Source organism: Thermobia domestica, chromosome 3, assembly GCF_964235325.1.
Source record: "Thermobia domestica chromosome 3, izTheDome1.hap1.1, whole genome shotgun sequence".
Lineage (NCBI taxonomy): Eukaryota > Metazoa > Arthropoda > Insecta > Zygentoma > Lepismatidae > Thermobia > Thermobia domestica.
The window spans coordinates 219,623,781-219,642,951 of NC_137456.1; the positions used below are offsets into that span (position 1 = coordinate 219,623,781).

The following is a 19,171-nucleotide window of genomic DNA, read 5'->3' on the forward strand; positions in this document are numbered from 1 at the left end:
ATAGTATATGTGTATTTCTGATATATATATCTTGTCTTTTGTAAAGTGTAAAGTGTCTCAAAACTATGGCAACAAAAAAGGTTGTTGTGTCACAGGACGAGTGTGATGTCACGTGCACTCAATGCATATTAAACGAAAAAGAGAAAAGATCTCGCGCCCCGCGGAGACTTATAAGATGTACCGGTTGTGGACTAAAATGGATCCACTTTGCTTGTTCCAATTTGGACGATACTGCTGAAAATGCAGAAAAAGTTCAAACCGGCGAAATAGAAAAATATTGTGAGGACTGTGAAAAGGACCGAGGCCAAATATCTCCAGCGGAGATATCTGACCTCGACGATGAGGAAAAGAGTGGAAATCAAAGTGATTCTCGGGATCAGACGGCAAACCCGAAGGAAGGAATGTCATCTGGAGGGTCTGACGCGTCTGTATTAATTCGCCAGATGATGGAAATGATGCATGAAAAATTTTCTAACATGGAAGTTAAAATAGAACAGAACGGTGCAGAAATGAGGCGTGAGAATGCAGAAATGAGGCGTGAGAATGCAGAAATGAGACGTGAAATAAATGAGAAGTTTGATACCTCGAAACGAGAGACCGACGCTCGATTCGAGGTATTAAACAATAAAATTGACCAGATCTGTTTGGACTTTGCTTCTTCGATGAGCAAATTGAAAGAGCAAACATCTACTGAACTGGAGCAGGTTAGATACCGGGCCCAACAGTCCACCGAGCAGCTCAGAGACGAAACAAATGAGAAATTCAACGAAATAGATATAAGGTTTGAGAGTACAAACAAAAGATTTGGTGACATCGAACAAAAAGTTGAACAGCAGCAGGCTGAAATAAGTAGATTGAATGTTGTAGTATCCGACCTATCAATAGAATCTAAACTAGAGTCGGTTGACCAAAGAATTAGTCGAATTCAAACCGAAGTAGACAGTATTAAGGGGAATATTACTAAATTGCAAATCGCCAAGTCTGATATCTCCTATCCTTTTCCTGATGGCGATTCTCCAGGGAAAATTTTCCCAGAAACAAGTAACGTCCTCCCGGGTAAGAGTCAAGTGTTGCCTGATGCACGGGACACAGCAATGTATTGCCCCCCGCATCAGCCAACCTCGAAATCATGGTTGAGTAATTTTGATGTACCGATGCAGTCGAGTGTTGTGACTACAACAGTCACTAGCGTAAATGCTCACTCTACCTTTGGAATGGTACAATCGTACAGCGTGCTGCCAGGAGGGGAAAGGAGATGTGCCGGACCGTCGGTTACTACCGTGGTGGGTCCTAAGTTTGAACCTTACATGGTCAACACAAATTACAAAACCTCTCTTGGTCATATGGGAGCGTTCAGTTCAGTGACCACTCCGTCGGTGGCAAATCCGGTGACAACCCCAACTGCTCAGGATAACGCGTTGATTCCACTGGATTATTTTCCTGCCCCGTATAGTATGAGCTCTAAAGTTTCCCTCCGGGATATTGAACGTTTTCCCACTTTCGATGGGAACATTACTAACGGGTTACCTAGAGTTTTTCTGCGAAGATTGCAGCAATATCTAGACATGTACAAACTTACTGATGGAGAACGCCTACAAATAGTTGAAAAATGTTTGATCGCCGCTTCGGGCGCATGGTTTGCCTCGGTTAAATACCAAATCCGGACGTTCGGTGATTTTTTGATTCTTTTCAAAGAAGAATATTGTAATGAGCACATCGAACGACTCCAAAAAAGAAACTTACAATCACTCCGGTATGATCGCTCCAAGTATGGATCCCTCTTGGACTATGCTTGGAAAATTATCGAACTATATTATCAGATAGCTGAACATCCCTCTCAGGCTGAACTTGTAGATATTATAGTTAACGCTCTTCCACCCGATGAGTCCCGGGCCATAGCGTCCCACTTGTGCCAAACGGTGCGAGAAGTCACCTCACGTTTAGCTGCCTTGTGCGGCAAGGAAGTTGGTGGTCCACCAAAACGATACTTCGCCCGACAGGCAAAAATTCTAAAACCGATGAAGACGAAGGTAACGGCAAGTTGCCAGACAGATTTCCTGAGTTATACCCAAGCTGGATCTCGTTATCCTAGTGGGTATGGCTCAGAAAACAACAATAATGGCCGGCGACTATTTAGGAATCGGCCCATGTTCAACAATCGCCGGAGTTATCGTCCCTATGACCGTACCAACATGGCATCGAACCCGGATAGGGGCGATAACACCAGGAGGAATTTTAACAGGACGTACGGAAGAAGGGAGAACGGTAATAGTCAGGGCAATAATAATAACAATAATAGTAACAATAATGTAAATCGACCCCAGAATTCAGTCCCTTCGCAAGTGCGTGGTAACGGTGAGCCTAGAACAATATTAAATGGAAGTGATCGTCGGGAAACTGCGGCCTAATGTCATCAGATATACTAGTCGACGGCTGAAGCCTTACGAATTGTATCTGTCGATTTCTCAGTTAGAACTCCTGTCCGCTCTATTGCTATATGAACACTACTGAAAAAAAAAAAAAAAGTATCGGAACTCACAATTTCCGAAATTTAAAGATTTTCAATTGTACAGAAGATAAACGTAGTGAATTACTTGCGCAATACCCCAAGTAGATATAATATACTGTCCTAGAGTGACTGGTAACGTTTGAATGGGATGAATGAGTGTGTTAACTTAACAAGCATCATTAGTTGGTATTCCCAATTAGCAAAATTTTGTTATTCTAACAAAATTTTGTTAATGGGCCGGGAAAAACTGTAATATACCATTACAGTTGAAAGTAATGGCAATTTTTTTTTACGCACCCTGTACCTAGCAATTTTTTTTTTAATTCAATTTCGGTTTAGTTACACAATTTACTTACTCTCTTTACTTCGAATTAAATATAATAAACCCAAAGGTTTTGTTAGTAACCATATTCCCACTGTATAATATATTTATTTATATTTTGATTGAGTGTAAATCCCATTTACGGATATATAACTTGAATAGTTACAAGGTTTACCATTCTGACGTCATACCGGAACATAGTTCCGTTATTGGATATAAATTTCCTTAATTTCAGACCAATGTAGATTTTGGCCAGGTACCTAATCTTTCCCTCACCCCCTCTCACTAGTCCATAGTCACTTTCAGATCCGGTTATATCTGGATTTGCCAAATTTCCATTCGCTTTGTAATTTCCGCGGCTAAAGTTTTCTTTCTGATTGGAGGAATTCTCTTACCTCTGGCTTTTTCGGCGCAATGTTATCAGAACAATCGACGACACCCTACAAGGAGCAGCTTGTGAATTTTGTGCTACATATTTTTCGGGAAGAAATTCCAATTTCCAAGGACAACTAAGGTAACATATAATGTAATCCAATAGTTAAAGATTTACAACAGAATAGGAGCCCGAAAAATCCGCAAATTTTGGTAAAGAAGCTGCAATTCAGTGAAATAACAAATTCCAGTTCTGTTTACTAGGAAGCCATGTTTGCTTCCTATCGAGAATAGACAACAGTGAAAGAGTGACTTTACTTTTTTTTTATTTCAAACTCAAGTAGGGATTAGGGAAATTACGACCTGTTTGGTGCATGTTGTTCGTGTATTAAGTAAATGTGACTTTCTATTATTTATTCAGTAATCGCATGTACGTAGGTTTGATGGTTGTAAAGTGAATAATAATAATGGCAGCTTAAGTTAGCTTAAAAGGGCTCCTATCCCCTTTTCCAAATTGAACCAGTTTCTAGCGGGGGAATGGGTTAGTTATTGTTCGTTTTAGGGCCTTTTCCCCATTTCAGGGGAAGGGTCCATCCATAAACCTCGTTAAGGTGCCCCCCGGGCATCAATTTTTGGCAATCATTATGTAAACAATTGGTCAGGTCAATTAGACCTAGTGTTACCTTTCTCATTTTTGACCCCCTTTAAATTAAATAGAGCCGACTGTATATATATCGACGAGGAAGTAATGTATTTTAAATCTAATGTGTTAGGTTATTTTCGTCAACGTGCATGTAACTAAATGGTGCATGTTTAGTTTAGTTAGTTGTCTTTATGTATAGTACTAACAGTGGTGTATGTAGTTAGTAGGTTTGTGTGAGTGTGTGAATTTTCGATTTGGACAGTGTATAAATATGCTTTAATTTAGTACCATTTTTCTAACATAAATAAACCAGAGTAAATATTAAATTTCTGATTAATGAGTACAAGTATATATTTCAGTACACGGTAAATTATGCCTCCACTACAGCGCCATAGCGTCAGTTTTCGGTAGTCAATTGTTTGTTGACATTACGACATCGCATAACTTAGTGATCTAGATTGTTTGATTTTGGCCATTTATTCTCAAATTACTTCCCGTGGACATGGTTTTCGGTTCGGATGAGTATACCTTCCTATAAGATAGCATGAGATCTTACTGTACTGAAAATTTCAGTTTGCTAGGTCCAATAGTAAATGAATAATCCGCTGAAATAAAGAACACCTATTTTCTTAATAGAAGTAAAACCCATATGCTGTTACTGTTTGTTTAAAAATGTAGTATTAAATTCTTTTTCTCTCCCGTGGCTGTAGAAAATTCCATTGTTGCTTCAGTTTTATCAACAAATCAGAAATAGATTAATCGTTGACAATTTAACTTTCCGTAAATACATGTATGATTTTTTTTTAAACCTGCAAAGTAAATACAATTTGGGTGCTTCGAAATAAAGAGTACGTGGTTCGATGAATGTGATCGTGTGGTGGTTTGAGCGTGATAGATTGTGATAGTTATATATATATATATATTTATTACTGCGTAATGTAAATATGTGTATGGCCTGCGTGTAAAATGTACGAAATAGGGTGTTTATAAAATATTATTTCGTGCGGAAATTAGTAGATAATGAATGAATGTAATGAAATGTTAATAATATGATATATAATATGAATAAGATGATGACCCCTATAGTTAAATGAATAGGCCTAGTGAATTTTATATAGTGAAAATACGAATGTGTTTACGAAGAAAGAAAAAAAAAATATCTCTCGCGTTTAGACTTCTACACCGGTGCATTCATCCAACCGAGTTTGCTACTTGGATAGTAAATTATAGTTGGGAATTGTGTGTTACTTTGCATTTATGTACCTCATAATAACAGCCCCAGATCTTAAGCCTTTCAATAGATAGAGTAGTATCATATGGGAATTACTTCTAAAGGTTGACAGAAATGATAATTAAGAAAACCAACTGCTATTTCCTGTGATCATCGAAAAGTACAGGTTTCGGTCAGTTGTACCTTTAACATTCATAGCCTCTCCGAGATTTTTTTTTTTTGTTGCTTACCTTATTTATTTATGGTGCAGTGTTCATATAACTCAGTTCGGACTATCCGATTAAATTAACTGCTACTAAATTTAGCGTACCCGGATGTCGACCCCTAGTCCCCTTAAGTATTTTCATGTCTTTTCTTAGTTTAATTAGATGAGGGAAATTAACGACGTCCCAGACGGTGGCATGTCTGCGCTGGGTAGCCATCGGTGATGTTTCGGTAATTGAAATCACCGATCCAAAATTCAGTTTATTTATTTAATTTTTTTTTAATTTTGGCAAATCACTAATTAGGGATACCTTAGCTATTACTCTAATTTCATCCCTATTCTGGAATCTTCTAGTTTCCAAGAGGTCGGATGATTTTTTTTTTTCTTGAAATTCTAAATTAGCGCCTTCTCTAACCTTCCGGACGATATCCGGGAACCTGCTGGTTTGGGCCGGATACGGGGATCGGATTTCAATCTTACAACCAAATTCTTGTGGGATTGGGATCTGATGGACACAGAACTTGCATCCTTGGCAGCAGGGCGTTCCTTGAGTCTACGTATTTGAGTAGACCACCCTTTTGGCATGTTAAGAATATTTTGGCTATGGATTTGTCGAGATAGAAATTCGACTTTTGTCTTTGTAGCGTTAGTTATTTCCCACTTAAGTCTTTGGCGCCACTATTCTTCGTCTTCCTTCTTCTCTATCTCTCTCTGTCTTTATTACTTCGAGTTTTTTTTTTTTTAAATTTTCAACCTCCCCCCCCCCGATTTCTGAAACTCATGAAAACGTACAATATTCATATAACTTATTTCGATCGTATGTACTAACTGAGACATCGAGGGATGCAATTCGTGGAGGTATTGAGCACAACTCAGGACCATTTCCGCGATATTCAATCCACCACGGGAGAAATTGACGGGAAGGTACACTATGCTTTTAGATTCCTAGAGACCTTTGTTATTCATTGATCATACAACTTATATCAAATGGATTACTGATTTCTGGTTTTTATTTCTATTGATTGGTCATATAGTGTGTATGTATTAATAGTTTGGGCCCACTAGTTTCGAATAACATTGATTTTTTTTTGTTGTATATACATCTATATATATGTACTTACATAGTTTTAAAAGTTACGTGCCTGCTCTATTTGTTGCATTTTCCACTTCTTATGTCAACTTATTAAATAACACCAACATTTTTTTTTTCATATACGCGGATCTTTAGTAAATTGAAAATGATTATTGATTATCGGGTTTATACATATAAAATATAATGTTGCAACCTTATGAAGGAAAAAGGTGAATTTTGATAGTCAGGGTTTTGTTTTGTCTTTGAGCCAAATAAATATAAATATTTATAAAATATGAATACTTGTCGAATATGAACGGTTATGTAGAAGTTAAACGTCGACGAAATATTAAGATAGATATTAAAGTGAAATTTATTGTATTGATTAATATGAATACATATATGTATATATATGCGAGTATGTATGTAATGGGCTCGATATTTACCCTGGTCTTGTTAGGTTGCCATAGATTTTGACACCCGGTATTAACCAACTATTTGTGATATATAGTATTACCGCGAAAATTGTCATAAATTACTTTTTGTTGAGTTGTTATTAATTTCTGTAACTATTAAAGTGGAATATAATGTTAAATACTGCATGTGAATAAAACAAGTAGCGGGTCGTAAGATAAATAAGAATAACCCTAATCCTTACCCAAATTTACTTTGCGAGTGAAATTAGCAACCTACGAAACAGTGCGCCCCTCCAACGACTTTTTCCATCAGTAAAACATGGAACAAATCCTTCCCCTACGATCGGACACCAAACTATTCAGTATCTAGAATTTTTGACTACAAGATCTATACTAGGGAAAAATTTAGTGATCTTAAATTCAACGAACTGAAATCTGTTTAATAAGTTAATGCGAATACCGGAATATGGAAATATGTTCCCAATATCTGTGACTGGATTTGATAAGTTTTCCTTAATATTGACAAACTTTGAAATTTTAGATAAAGTGCGTCGAGTGACGAAATGAGAAATATAGATATACATATATGTGATATGAAGCAATTAGTTGTCTATAGTTAAGACAAAAACAATTGAATACTCTCACGGACACAAACCACAGTGCATAAAGAGAGTTGAAAAGAAAAAAAAAAAGGAGCTATTATCGACGTGAGAACAAAGACTCATAAAACAGTCGATACGTCTCCTATTGAGACAAAGACTCAATAAAATATTACTAAAGTTTTTTTTAATGATTAACCAATTATTTTTTTTCTTTTCCTGCAATGATATGTATTCATTGCACTGAGTTTTAAATATATATTGACCCTTGAATTTTTTTCTTGTCTCGTCTTTGGTTTAATTCTTTTTCATGTAATCCAACTTTTAAAATATATATATAAAAAGAGAAATGTGTTATTTGATCTTGTTGAAAGTAGCGAATTTCTGTGCATGTTTATGAAACATTCTTTTCATGTATTAAATTTTTTCTCTGTTATGTCAAACTACACCTTCTTCTATTGAAATGTAATAAATGTCTATAGCATTGTAGTTAGGTTAGTTTAATTCAACCAAATACAACCCGAAGTATACATTGTCCTGTATGAATGTGTGTGTGAGTGAAATGTAGGTTTAGTATTAAGTGTACCAATTATCTTGTCATACATATGTGACTTATTATAATTATTGGTAGTTATCAATTGAACTCATTGAATGTTAATACTAACTTAAGTTGGCTCTATGAAGGAGGTAAAAAGGACTGAAGTAGCCTGAACGAATGATCATCATGAGAGAACTGTGAAAGTCAAAATCTTCGACACATATGTGATACTCTGATTTTTTTTTCTTTCTGTGGTCGTTTCTAACATGCCATCAACTTCGTCGTTCATTTTTCAAATATTGAATATTAGTCTAGAACTTCTGGAAATATTAAAAAAAAAAAAAGGTAAAATTAAACTTTCTCATCTATCTCCGAGCTAGATTGGGATAATTTGGTAGTTGGGGTCAAATGGATCTAGGTCGGGGATGTATGAGTTAACATGTGTCTACCGTTGATCACGTTAATACCAGATATTCAACTAATAGCTATTGGAAATGATCACAATTAGATAATTATTCACTTTCCTTTACCATATTCCTTAAAATATCTAGTAACAGCTTCCCCTTTATCACCTTCTTACTTTACATCTTTCCTCTTCTATCTTCTTTCTTTTCTTCATCTTCTTCTTCTATTTTTTTTAATAAAACTGGAAGGGGGGTCGTGACTGGGAATTCTATATGTAATAAACACGGTCATGTATTCATTTATTTTATTTTATTTTCTTTAGAAGTCCGATAAAAAGTTTTCTCGTTTCGATCGAACCTAGTATGTTCGAAATTAAGAAATGGAAATTATATTCCAATGTAATTAGGCATAAGCTGATAGCTTCATGAACATCCCCACCAGGGGTGAAGGGTTCCCACTCACGACTTATTTCTGTGCATCACCTTTGTTGCAGATTATTTTTTTTTTCTCAATCAGTTGTAGATTGACGCGCAGCGACAGGATTCGTTGTTATGGCAACAGTGGTTGCTGTGGCAACGGCCCCATAAGCCAGTTTTAAAACATGGATTAAAAACACCAGTTGTGTCCCGGGGATTATAAAATAGTTTGTGTCCCCGAGTGGAAGGAGCGGGTAACGTGTGGTCGGTAACAGTGAAACAACCTCTTCCTCATAAAACCGCTCGCGAGCCACACGTTGTGCTGTTCCAGAAGGCCCGTAAACACAGAGGATACATAACTTGTCTACGACACAGCTAATCGCTCTACAAGACGAGGAGAGTTGTATGTGTGAAGCTAGCAGCCCTCGTTTTAATAAAATTGATGTACCTAACAGGTTGGGAGCTACATTCGTTATTGGTGTATAATTGTAAACAAATGATAGATCACTGAAGGTCAGTTCTTGAAGGCAATATATGTCACAATCTTGCTCGAGTAAAAACTGTGCTAACACCAGTTTATTGGCCGTGCTACTAATAGAATTAATGTTCAAGGCCATATATGAACTTCCGTTAACACTGGCTATCTTAGAAACATAAGACAAACAAAAACATGTTTCAAAACACCTATCCAAGTGAGTGACCCTTGTATAGACATAGCACCGTAAAGTCCACCCGCAGTAACTGGAGGCGATTTATAGTAAACAGAACACAATTCTAACACCTGTGTATGTGTGTGAACAAGGCAAGAAATATTGCTCGGGAGTGCATGCCGCTGACCATGTAATAATCATAACACTAACACCACTAATCATAATCATAATAGTAATAACGCTGCCAAAGTGCGCCAAGAACCAGAAGCATGTAATCACAAACATCTTAGGTTCCTTCTTGCTTTGTAGAGCGCTTATCTAGACACAACTTGCTTACACCATATTCTCAGTCAACATCCTGAAGGTCACCTTGATACTCACGTTCTTTTATTTTTCGTTTTTTAACGTGTCTTACAGATAATATTGGAGAAATATTATGTAAGGCACTACTCGCGTCACTAGAAAGTGGAAAGGAGATGGAGCGAGACGACAGATCCGTGTTAACATCATGCTCATCCGTTAGCGCCACGGTCGTCTGTTCTGGAAGCACGTTAGAAGTAGGGGATAGGCTTTTATCACGACGGTCGCGGGTGCGATCGTCGTTCATGGTATTATGCATATTCTGGCTCTTTTCGTCGTTAACTCCCGTAAGTAGGGTTGGGTGTTTTAGTACACTCGCCATAGATTGTGATGTCAGCATTAGCGGTGGAAATTCTGTGGAAATGACAGCGGGAGGTTTTGGGACGGAATCCCGCCTATCATCTACACTGGTAACTAGGGAAATGGGATTTCGGACAGGTCCCGAATTTGTTTCATGTAACATGGACACTTTCTGAAGATCCGTCATCACTGCTGGTTCGATTTCTGAGTTCGAAAGATGAGCTGGGCGCCGGCGCTTCGAACAGAGATAAGATGTTGCAAGGATATACAAAAATGGCAAGTTTGAAGACATCAGTCCATAATATACACTACATTTCACATTATCAATAATGAGTCTTTTAGGAATGTTTTTCAAGGTCATGGAAAACACTCAGTTGCCACTATAGATATGATGTAGGAAACATAGTATTCCCGACTTTATGATCGATTTTGTGTACGTCACCATAATCAATTAACACTTGCGAAACTTTCTCATCACAATTGAGATCCATGATCTTAACACGGGTAACATGCACTTGAGCATCTATAATGCAGACTTCACTGGTGGAATGATCGAAAGGGGTAAAAGACATTACATTGTTTATGTAATGCACTAATTTTGAATTGAATGTATATGCTATAGTCCTCATTGTGCAATTGTAAGAGTTGAATATCCTGGAATATATTCTCAAAATGTGTACTTAACCAGGAATAAAAATCGGCTGGCGAAGGTCGTTTACTGCGTGTGGTTTTGTCAAAGACAAATTTGACTGAGTTTATCCTATGATCCTGCATTGCTTGTGTCGAACTTGAGCACAATACTTTTCAAACAAATCAGTGAATTATAATACACACATTAAATGTAAGAAAGCAAATACATTTGCTTAAACAAATCTTGTAAGACAGGTAGTTGGAGTTGTACTTCCACACGTCCGCTCCGTTCAACTGTCTGTAACGAAGTCACCACTGAGCTAACGCAAGCACTCTTCGTAACATGCTTCTAGCGATGTATAACGGGCATTCAAGACAATAGGTTCATATCCACTGCTAACGCTGTTTTTGTTTTACTTACACTTTTATTTTAGTACTCAGGCGAGAATTATGTTCTATGTCTTATGTTTCAGCACTCTTTCACATATGGAAAGATTCCTTTACGTACCGAGAGGAAATGTTCTTTAGCGTATGGAGAGATAAATGACAAACAAGCATGTGCTGACTTTAATACAAGATTTCGAAATATTGTATGATTAAGTACTTCAATCAATGTTGCTTTTTTCTACAATTGGTAACATGTCTTATTATATTTAAAAGAAAAAAAACACGTGCAAAATTTTCCCGATTGCAAACGTTGGCTTGGAGGTTCGAACATGTTTTTTTCTCGAAGATACCGGAAGTTGTACTTTGAAAATTTTTACCTCAAAACAGCAATAAAGAGTGCGCCCAATCTTTATCAGACAGATTGTACTTATTCAGAGCACCAAATAGAACAAAAGTACCAGTTTTCAGATACATACTATTTATTTATTCATTTATTTATCGATTTTGCATAGTTTGGCCTAAATTCTAACATAACTAGGCTATATAAACTTGGAATGATTGTTTTCCGTTATAAAAGTTTACTAAATCTTTGGATGTACAGGAAGACTGTCCGTGTTCGTATCTGAGAGTGTCTGTTGGAGTGAGGGAACTGTCCCACAATGATAAATATATTTTTGCCGTGGCAAAAAAGCTCATGTATAGTATACCATATTCACATCAGACATTCGCTGATAGTTTAGAGTAACATACTTTAAAAAAGAGAGAACTTTAATCGTTTATAATTACAACTATAACAGTTTTATTGATAGTGGCTATTAGAAATAAATAATTGTTCTAAACTTATTTCAGAAAGAAAAATATAAATATATAGACATGTGTAATTTCTGAAATAATAAAACATATACCTGGATAAACTTTCGTAAGCACTTGTCAGGTATCTTCCTAAACATCGAATGCAAAATGTAAAAAAGTTACTTACAGCATACAAACTTTCAGACAGAACAAAGTGGAGTCACTAAGGGCAGCTCTGGAATTAACTACGGCTTAATATAAAAATTAAATGGAAGGAGCTAATGAATTGGCTTTCCTTCTGCTACCTCTAGGACTCTTGATTTCATGTTTCCCCTAAGCCGCAAATTTTTTTAAAAAATTTCTTATGAGAATGTTCTGTAAAACAGTCAAATATGAGACAGTAGAAACGAAATATGAATGTACGCTCTATGTTTGACAGTTAAACGTGAACTCATTATTTGATTCGAGACTTCGTTATAGCAATATTTAAGTGTGGAATTGGCTTTTCTATTCTAAATTTTATAGTGGTAACCACAAATACATTGCATGGTTTTCAAGAAGAGTGTCTTTTCAAAATATTGATTTCAAACACATATATAAGTGTGAGTTGTTACCCTATTGAAGGCATGTATGAAAGTTTTCCGGAACAACAAATAAACTAAGATATAGTTCTTCCTCGCTCTTACTAACGTTGTATCAGTTTATCATCGTACCTTATAAGTTGCTTACACGCATTGGACATCAACAACATGACGAAATTTATTAATTTAATGGTATTTTTCAGGTTCCGTCGTACTACTCTCATTGTCAAAGACAGGCAGTTCTTGATGCTGCACAGATTGCAGGACTTAATGTTTTGCGATTGCTAAATGACACTACAGCAACAGCACTATCATATGGAATCTACAAAGATAAGTTTCTACCCACATCTGAAAGCAAACCGAAAACAATAGTGTTTGTGGATTGGGGCCATTCTGCTTTGCAAATTTTTGCTTGTGAATTCAATAAAGGGAGTTTCAAGGTAAGGAAACTTCAATATATAAAAAGATTATAAGATATTTGACTTGGATTTTTCATTATTTAATCATGTATGAGTAATAGTGTCGCTTACTTCATTATTTTCAGAGAAGTTGAAAATGTAAGCATGGATTAAATTCAAGTTCCATGCAAATGAGACTACAAACGTGCACCAACCGTTATCGCAGTTGATGTGACGTGTTACCACGAGCAAAAGTTCATTCATTCTTCTAAGTTATCACATCCTGCAACGTTAGACAATCAGCAATATCAATAAGGTTGGTTGCTTCAGAATTAAGAAGGCGTTCCACAAGTGCTCTAGTTTCTTCGAAAGATAACAGTGTAGAAAAAACCCTCAAGATAGAAAAATATATATGCTTCTGCAACGAATAAGAATGCAGTTGGAAGACACCGTCTAGTACATACAGAGCGATTAATATCACGAGAAAGTCAGAAAGAGTTATTCTTCATCCTTAGATATACAAGAAAAATAAATAGTCGTTGGTCCCTCATTTCACATCTTACAGTATTTTGTAAAATCTCTGAATGTCTTACATTATTCGTTTTAACGTTACATTCACTCCTTAGTTTTTAGTTTTAATACATCTACTGAAACGTTATGCAAAAATATTATGTCGTGCTGGGTTCTTTGACTCATGAAACTATCATAGTTTCCACTATTTAAAAATGTATTATTATAATGTGATATTCACACATTAAAAATAACAAGAATATTTTCCGGTGTTATATTATTGGCTTCCTGTGTGTTTCGAAAACGTAAAGGGAAAAAGACAACCCAAGAAAAAATAAGATGTGCTGTGTGTGAAGTTTAATTTGCGAGAGCTATTGCATCAATAGAAAACATGTCATGTGTTCCAAATATGACAAATAGTAAAAATGTTTATCTTTGACATTCTTGCTACACTCTAAGAATGCGAGCACTGTAATTTCGTAATGAAGAATAAACATGAATAAAACACAAACAAACGTGGATACGTATGCATGTTCCTGATAATATTTCAATAAGATCTACCTCCACTCTCTCTTTCTCTTGGTTAATATATGAGTGATTGTTGCATCTCATCTCTGCGTGGGGAACTTTGAGCAAACAAAATTTATCATTCACTATGTAAGAAGAAATTAAATTTTGACGTTATGTTGCTGTATAGTGTATTCGAACTGAAGACCTCAGGAATGTTTAAATGAAAAAAAAAAAAACAACTAAACAAAGAGAACTTTCGCTACCCGAATGAAGGTTAAAGTAGCCAAGTTTCAGTTAGGCGACTTTTTTTTTTAAGAAATCTTATTAGATACTAAAAATCGAGCACTAGTTGGTTTAATCTACTTTGCTTAATTTTAGAGAAACTTGGCAAAATATTTTCACCTCCGTACTGGGTTACTTTGCTTAAGAAGAATGAGACATTTTAGTTTGTTTTAATTCTCGGTTAAGCGTTATTTTGTATTTCCTCAGTTAAATTATCAAAGTAACTTCTGCCAAATAGTGCTTAGATCGTGGTATATTGAATCGCTGTAACTATTATTACATTGGGAGCGTATTTGTAGTCATACATTCTATATACAGGGTCGTCGTCGTAGGGGTACACGGCTTTTGAAAGAATCCTAGAAATCTTTTCAGAGACTATTTTGAATAAAGTGAGACTTGTGTACATCACTATTCCCACAAATCTGTGCAGGCGGAGTTATATGTTCCCTTCTTTCTTTGTATCGACAGTTTGATACACTGTTTGAAATGTTGTTAGTTTACTTTTAAAACATTAAATGAACTAACTCTAAACTCTACCTCTATGGCATATGGAACCCGGAGGTTCAATACCGCGTTCACAAAAGCTCTCCACTGAATTCTATTCTTAGCCAACTGGATCTGATGTCGTGCCAAGCTATCAGTTCTTGTCCAAGACTTCTGTGAAGGTTTGTGAACAAGTGCCTTTATTTTACAGGATGAGGTTGTTGGAGCCTGTCTATCTCATCTATGCCCTCGAAAAGTATGCGAACTATACTTCGGCCCCACCCCTGCCATTCTCTGACGAAGGAAATTCTCCCTTTGCGTACGGAAAAGAAGTGAATGACCTCAGCTGTGTTGCCAATTTGTCATTCAATCATTTGGTCTTGACGAGTGAAGATTGTAGGCTACTCAGAAATCCTAACAAGATAGAGGACAGCAAAGTCCGTGAAATTATGGCAACGCTTCCTCATCTAACAATTGAAAGATCGCGGCGCAACAACTTCTCCCTCCTGTTTTGAGGGAGGTACGGGAAAGCACACATCGACTGCAGTGCTAGAAGGGGCACAGATGAAATAGAAAGGCTCTAGCCTAACCTAAACCCCCAATCTGGAGGACCACTCCTTGTCGTCTGGCCGCGACTGCGTATTCAGTATATTCGCAGCTGACCTCTATATGTAGAGGTCTCCTCGATCCACAACCTAAGGACGCGCATGCCGTGGTGACAGGAACCCACGTTACACGGAAAACATGAATATATGATAAAATAATTGAAGGTGTAATATTTGTAACAAATGTAAATTTAAATTTAATGCTTTTGTGTTAAAATTGGTGTTTATAGCCTATATATATATTTTAGTGTTTTTACTTTTAGTTCCGGAAAAAGTACTTCAACGACTTCTGTGTTTAAAATTTCTAGAATTGTTAGCGACACTTCCATGTGTGTAAAACTAGACTGAAATCAATGCAGCCAAGAATATAATTAGAAATTCAAACGCCGAAAGGATTATAACCATAAAATACATTGTACTGTAAAAATACTTGAAACAAATTATTTATATATTATTGACAAATTAAACAAATTATATTTTTGATAAAGTGCACTCACTCACTGCAATGAAGATAACTTTATTCTCTTTACTATGACCGATATAGATATTCATCACAAAACAAAGAGTTGTTCTCCAAGCTTTATGAAGAAATTTCATATTCTTTTCGCCTTTTCGTAAATAATCGTGCGATATGAATCTTTTAAGTATTTGGTAATTTTTTAATGAAACGGCATACGAACTTTCAACAAGTAGGAAACAATAGATCAATGCTATTGCGTGACATGTGAATGAAAAGTTTGATGCAACCAATAAAAATTTAAACGGATTATCCGACATTCAGTGTGTAATTATCAACTCCAGTCTTTCCGAAAAGAACGACCACAAGAGACAATAGTCCTAGGTGTTTTACGTTGAAATTCTGAACTTTCGCTCTTTCTTAAACAGATGCAAAAGAAATTGAAGAACTCAAGAAAATTAAGTGGTGCATATATATTATTAAACACTCTAGTAAGCAATCTTATAGACTCGAAAGTTTACTTGTCAGGAATGGTTATGTGTTAAACGGAACAATAAACTTAACTTTTTCGTAAGTTGTAAATGTTGTATAATATGTATAAAAGCCAGTTTCGTTTTGAAATAGCTTGTTTCCGCGTAACGCGCTACACACGAATCGTGTTCTTTTGCTACTGTAAACGCAATTATCATCCTTAAATGAAATAAAAAGTTAAAAATATTCACACATAGTTACGACGACATATTTAAAAATGCCCCCTCTGGGAAAGGTGCCTATAAGAATAGGCTCTGAGTCTTCCATCCGGTGTTATAATTTAGTCCTGGATAGTCATACTCCATTACTGTACTTTCACACGTTTGACTACAATTATAATTATATCCATTACAGTAAGTTTCTTCATGTGCATATGGACAAACATGAAAAACTCAGCTGGAAAGAGGAAATAAGAAATATAGTAGTTCTTAGGAGAGTAGATGAAGGAAAAAGAATACGGATATTGATAGCAAAATTGAAAAGAATTGGTTAGGACATTGTCTAAGAATGTATTACCTTATAAGAAGTACTTTGGAAGGATTAGTTTGTAGAAGGAGAAAGAGGGGAAAAAAGAAACTGTCAGCTCATGGAAAAAATGAAGATAGAAATTTCGGATTCTTTAACAAAATCTAAGGTTGATAATAGAAATGAATGGAGAAAGATTTCATTCCTGTAAAGACCTGACAATGTTGCGGAACACTGATGCTGATAATAAGGATATAGTCATGCGCATAATAAAATGCGTAGGATTTGTTGTCTTCATCACTCTACATAGTAACGCTCTTTCTTTGCCTATAAGAATTAGGATTATTCATGCTTTATATTGGTATTTTAAGAAAATATACATACTAGGATCAATATTAACAGACGTAAATCATATTTACGGAGAAATTAAATGTCGACTAAAAGCAGGGAATTCGTGTTACTATTCGGTTCAAAATCTCTTGTCGTCGCGTATTCTGTCGAGGAATTTGAAGCTTAAACTATATAAAACGATAATCATGCCTGTTGTTCTATATGACTGAGAAACATGGTCACTTACTCTGGAACATAGACTGAACATAGGAAGAACATAGACTGAAAGTATTTGAGAACAAGATCCTGAGACGAATATTCGGACCCAAGAGGAACGGGAATGGGGAATGGCGGAAACTTCATAATGAGGAACTACATAATTTATATGGTTCACCGAACATTGTTAGGGTCGTCAAGTCTAGGAGGCTTAGGTGGGCGGGTCATGTAGCTAGAATGGAAGAAAGTAGAAACGCTTTCAAAGTCTTGACTTTAAGACCAATCGGAAAACGACCATTAGGAAGACCTAGGCGCAGATGGGAGGATAATATAAGATGGATCTCGCAGAGATAGGAATACAAAGTAGAAACTGGATGCAGTTAGCTAAGGATAGAGGTCAGTGGAGAGCTTTTGTGAACGCGGCGTTGAACCTCCCGGTTCCATAGGCCATAGAGTTAGTTATACATACGAATGTAGTGAATAGTTGTTCCAATTTTCAAAGTTTGGGTGGACGGATATATGGATCGTATCTGAAATGGCGAATTGCTTGAAACATTATTATTTCTAGCAGTAATAGAAAATTAATAATAATTTCTCAATTAGTAGCAAAAGAATAATGTTTGTTCCTGAAAAGTCATTTTTTAAACCCAAACTTGGGATGTGCCTTAAGCCCGTTACAGAAGAACAAATATCCCATCACATATTGTGTCAAATATTTAATCAAAGTGGAATTGAACGTGTACGATACCAAGTTGTATGCAATTTTTGGGTTGCTTACAATATTTGATAGAACTATTCTAAAATAGGATTTGTTCTATTTCCATTGAATATTGCATCAAAGAAACAAATGAAGATCACTGTGCGATGGTACTATAATTGAGTATTACGTGGACATGTTAAGCAGTTGAAATTCTTTTGATGCATACTAGCAGTATCCCGATTTGTAAAAGTATAAAATTAAAAAAAATATAAGGACTAAGTACCTCAGGTGCCCTCCCAAAATTGGTGTAGATTAAGAATATTTCGTAAGTTAAGAAATATTTTTCTTTCACTTTTCTTGCTTTAAAAGATTCCTTATTATTTTGGTGCGTGCCCAGATAATTGTGTACAGAATGATTATATGTGTGCATTTGATGCGTCTGGAATGAATTGCGTGCTATGTTATTACATGTAATTATTACCTTACGAAATTTGTTCGTAGTGTCTTCGAAATTGTCTCTTAAGGTAGAAGTTGCACTCATGGGTGCATATTCCCTTTACGTGGACTTCCCTTGCGGTATAAATATGCATCGGATATAAACCATAAAAAAGACTCCAGAAAACATAGCTTGCGTAAGGCGGACATTAAAAGGTAGGATGGTATTTAACCGAGTCGAGGCAAGACCACAACAGAGGACCCTCAAATGAGCGCAAGCTTCGGTCCGCCTTACCGACTAAATAATGCCGAGAGCATTTAATGCCGAGAGTAAGTGACATGAGTGTGCGCGTAATTGGGGATAGTGCGAAAAACGCTTGGTGCTGCATTAAATCACATAGGATAGAGAACGTGTAATTGTTTCGCATTTAAATGTTTAGCTGAAGGGGTCCAGAAATACATAAAATGCAAGATGCAAGTACTTAGATCTAACGTAACCTAACCAAAACTAACCTAAAGTAAAATAATCTGAACTAACCTAAACTAACCTAATATTAATAGAAATAACCGAAATTCTATAGTTTTTTTCGAAAATTACGTTGGACCTCTACACTAATATAATGTAACATAAACTAACCAAAACTAACCTAACGTGAACAAAAACTACCGAAATTGTAACATTTTAAAGAAAAATGTAGCCGAACCCTTTCTGCTAAACATTGCCCGTTTCGCATTTCTGAAATACATTACTGGTTTCCTACATAGAAAAAAATCATCCAGAATTTAATATTCTACAGAATCCTCTTTCATATGCACTTTAT

At 36.0% G+C, this 19,171-nt stretch overlaps 1 protein-coding gene across 2 annotated transcripts in view; it reads left to right on the forward strand.

The window, feature by feature from the left end:
• The window catches only part of LOC145680969 (heat shock 70 kDa protein 4L-like), a 331,629-nt gene that overhangs the window by 130,370 nt on the left and 182,088 nt on the right, over nt 1–19,171 (forward strand). For both annotated transcript variants that reach the window (XM_081752187.1, XM_081752188.1), the window contains exon 4: nt 12,632–12,868. In XM_081752187.1, the coding sequence (XP_081608313.1) occupies nt 12,632–12,868 (237 nt within the window). The remainder of the gene's footprint in view (nt 1–12,631; nt 12,869–19,171) is intronic.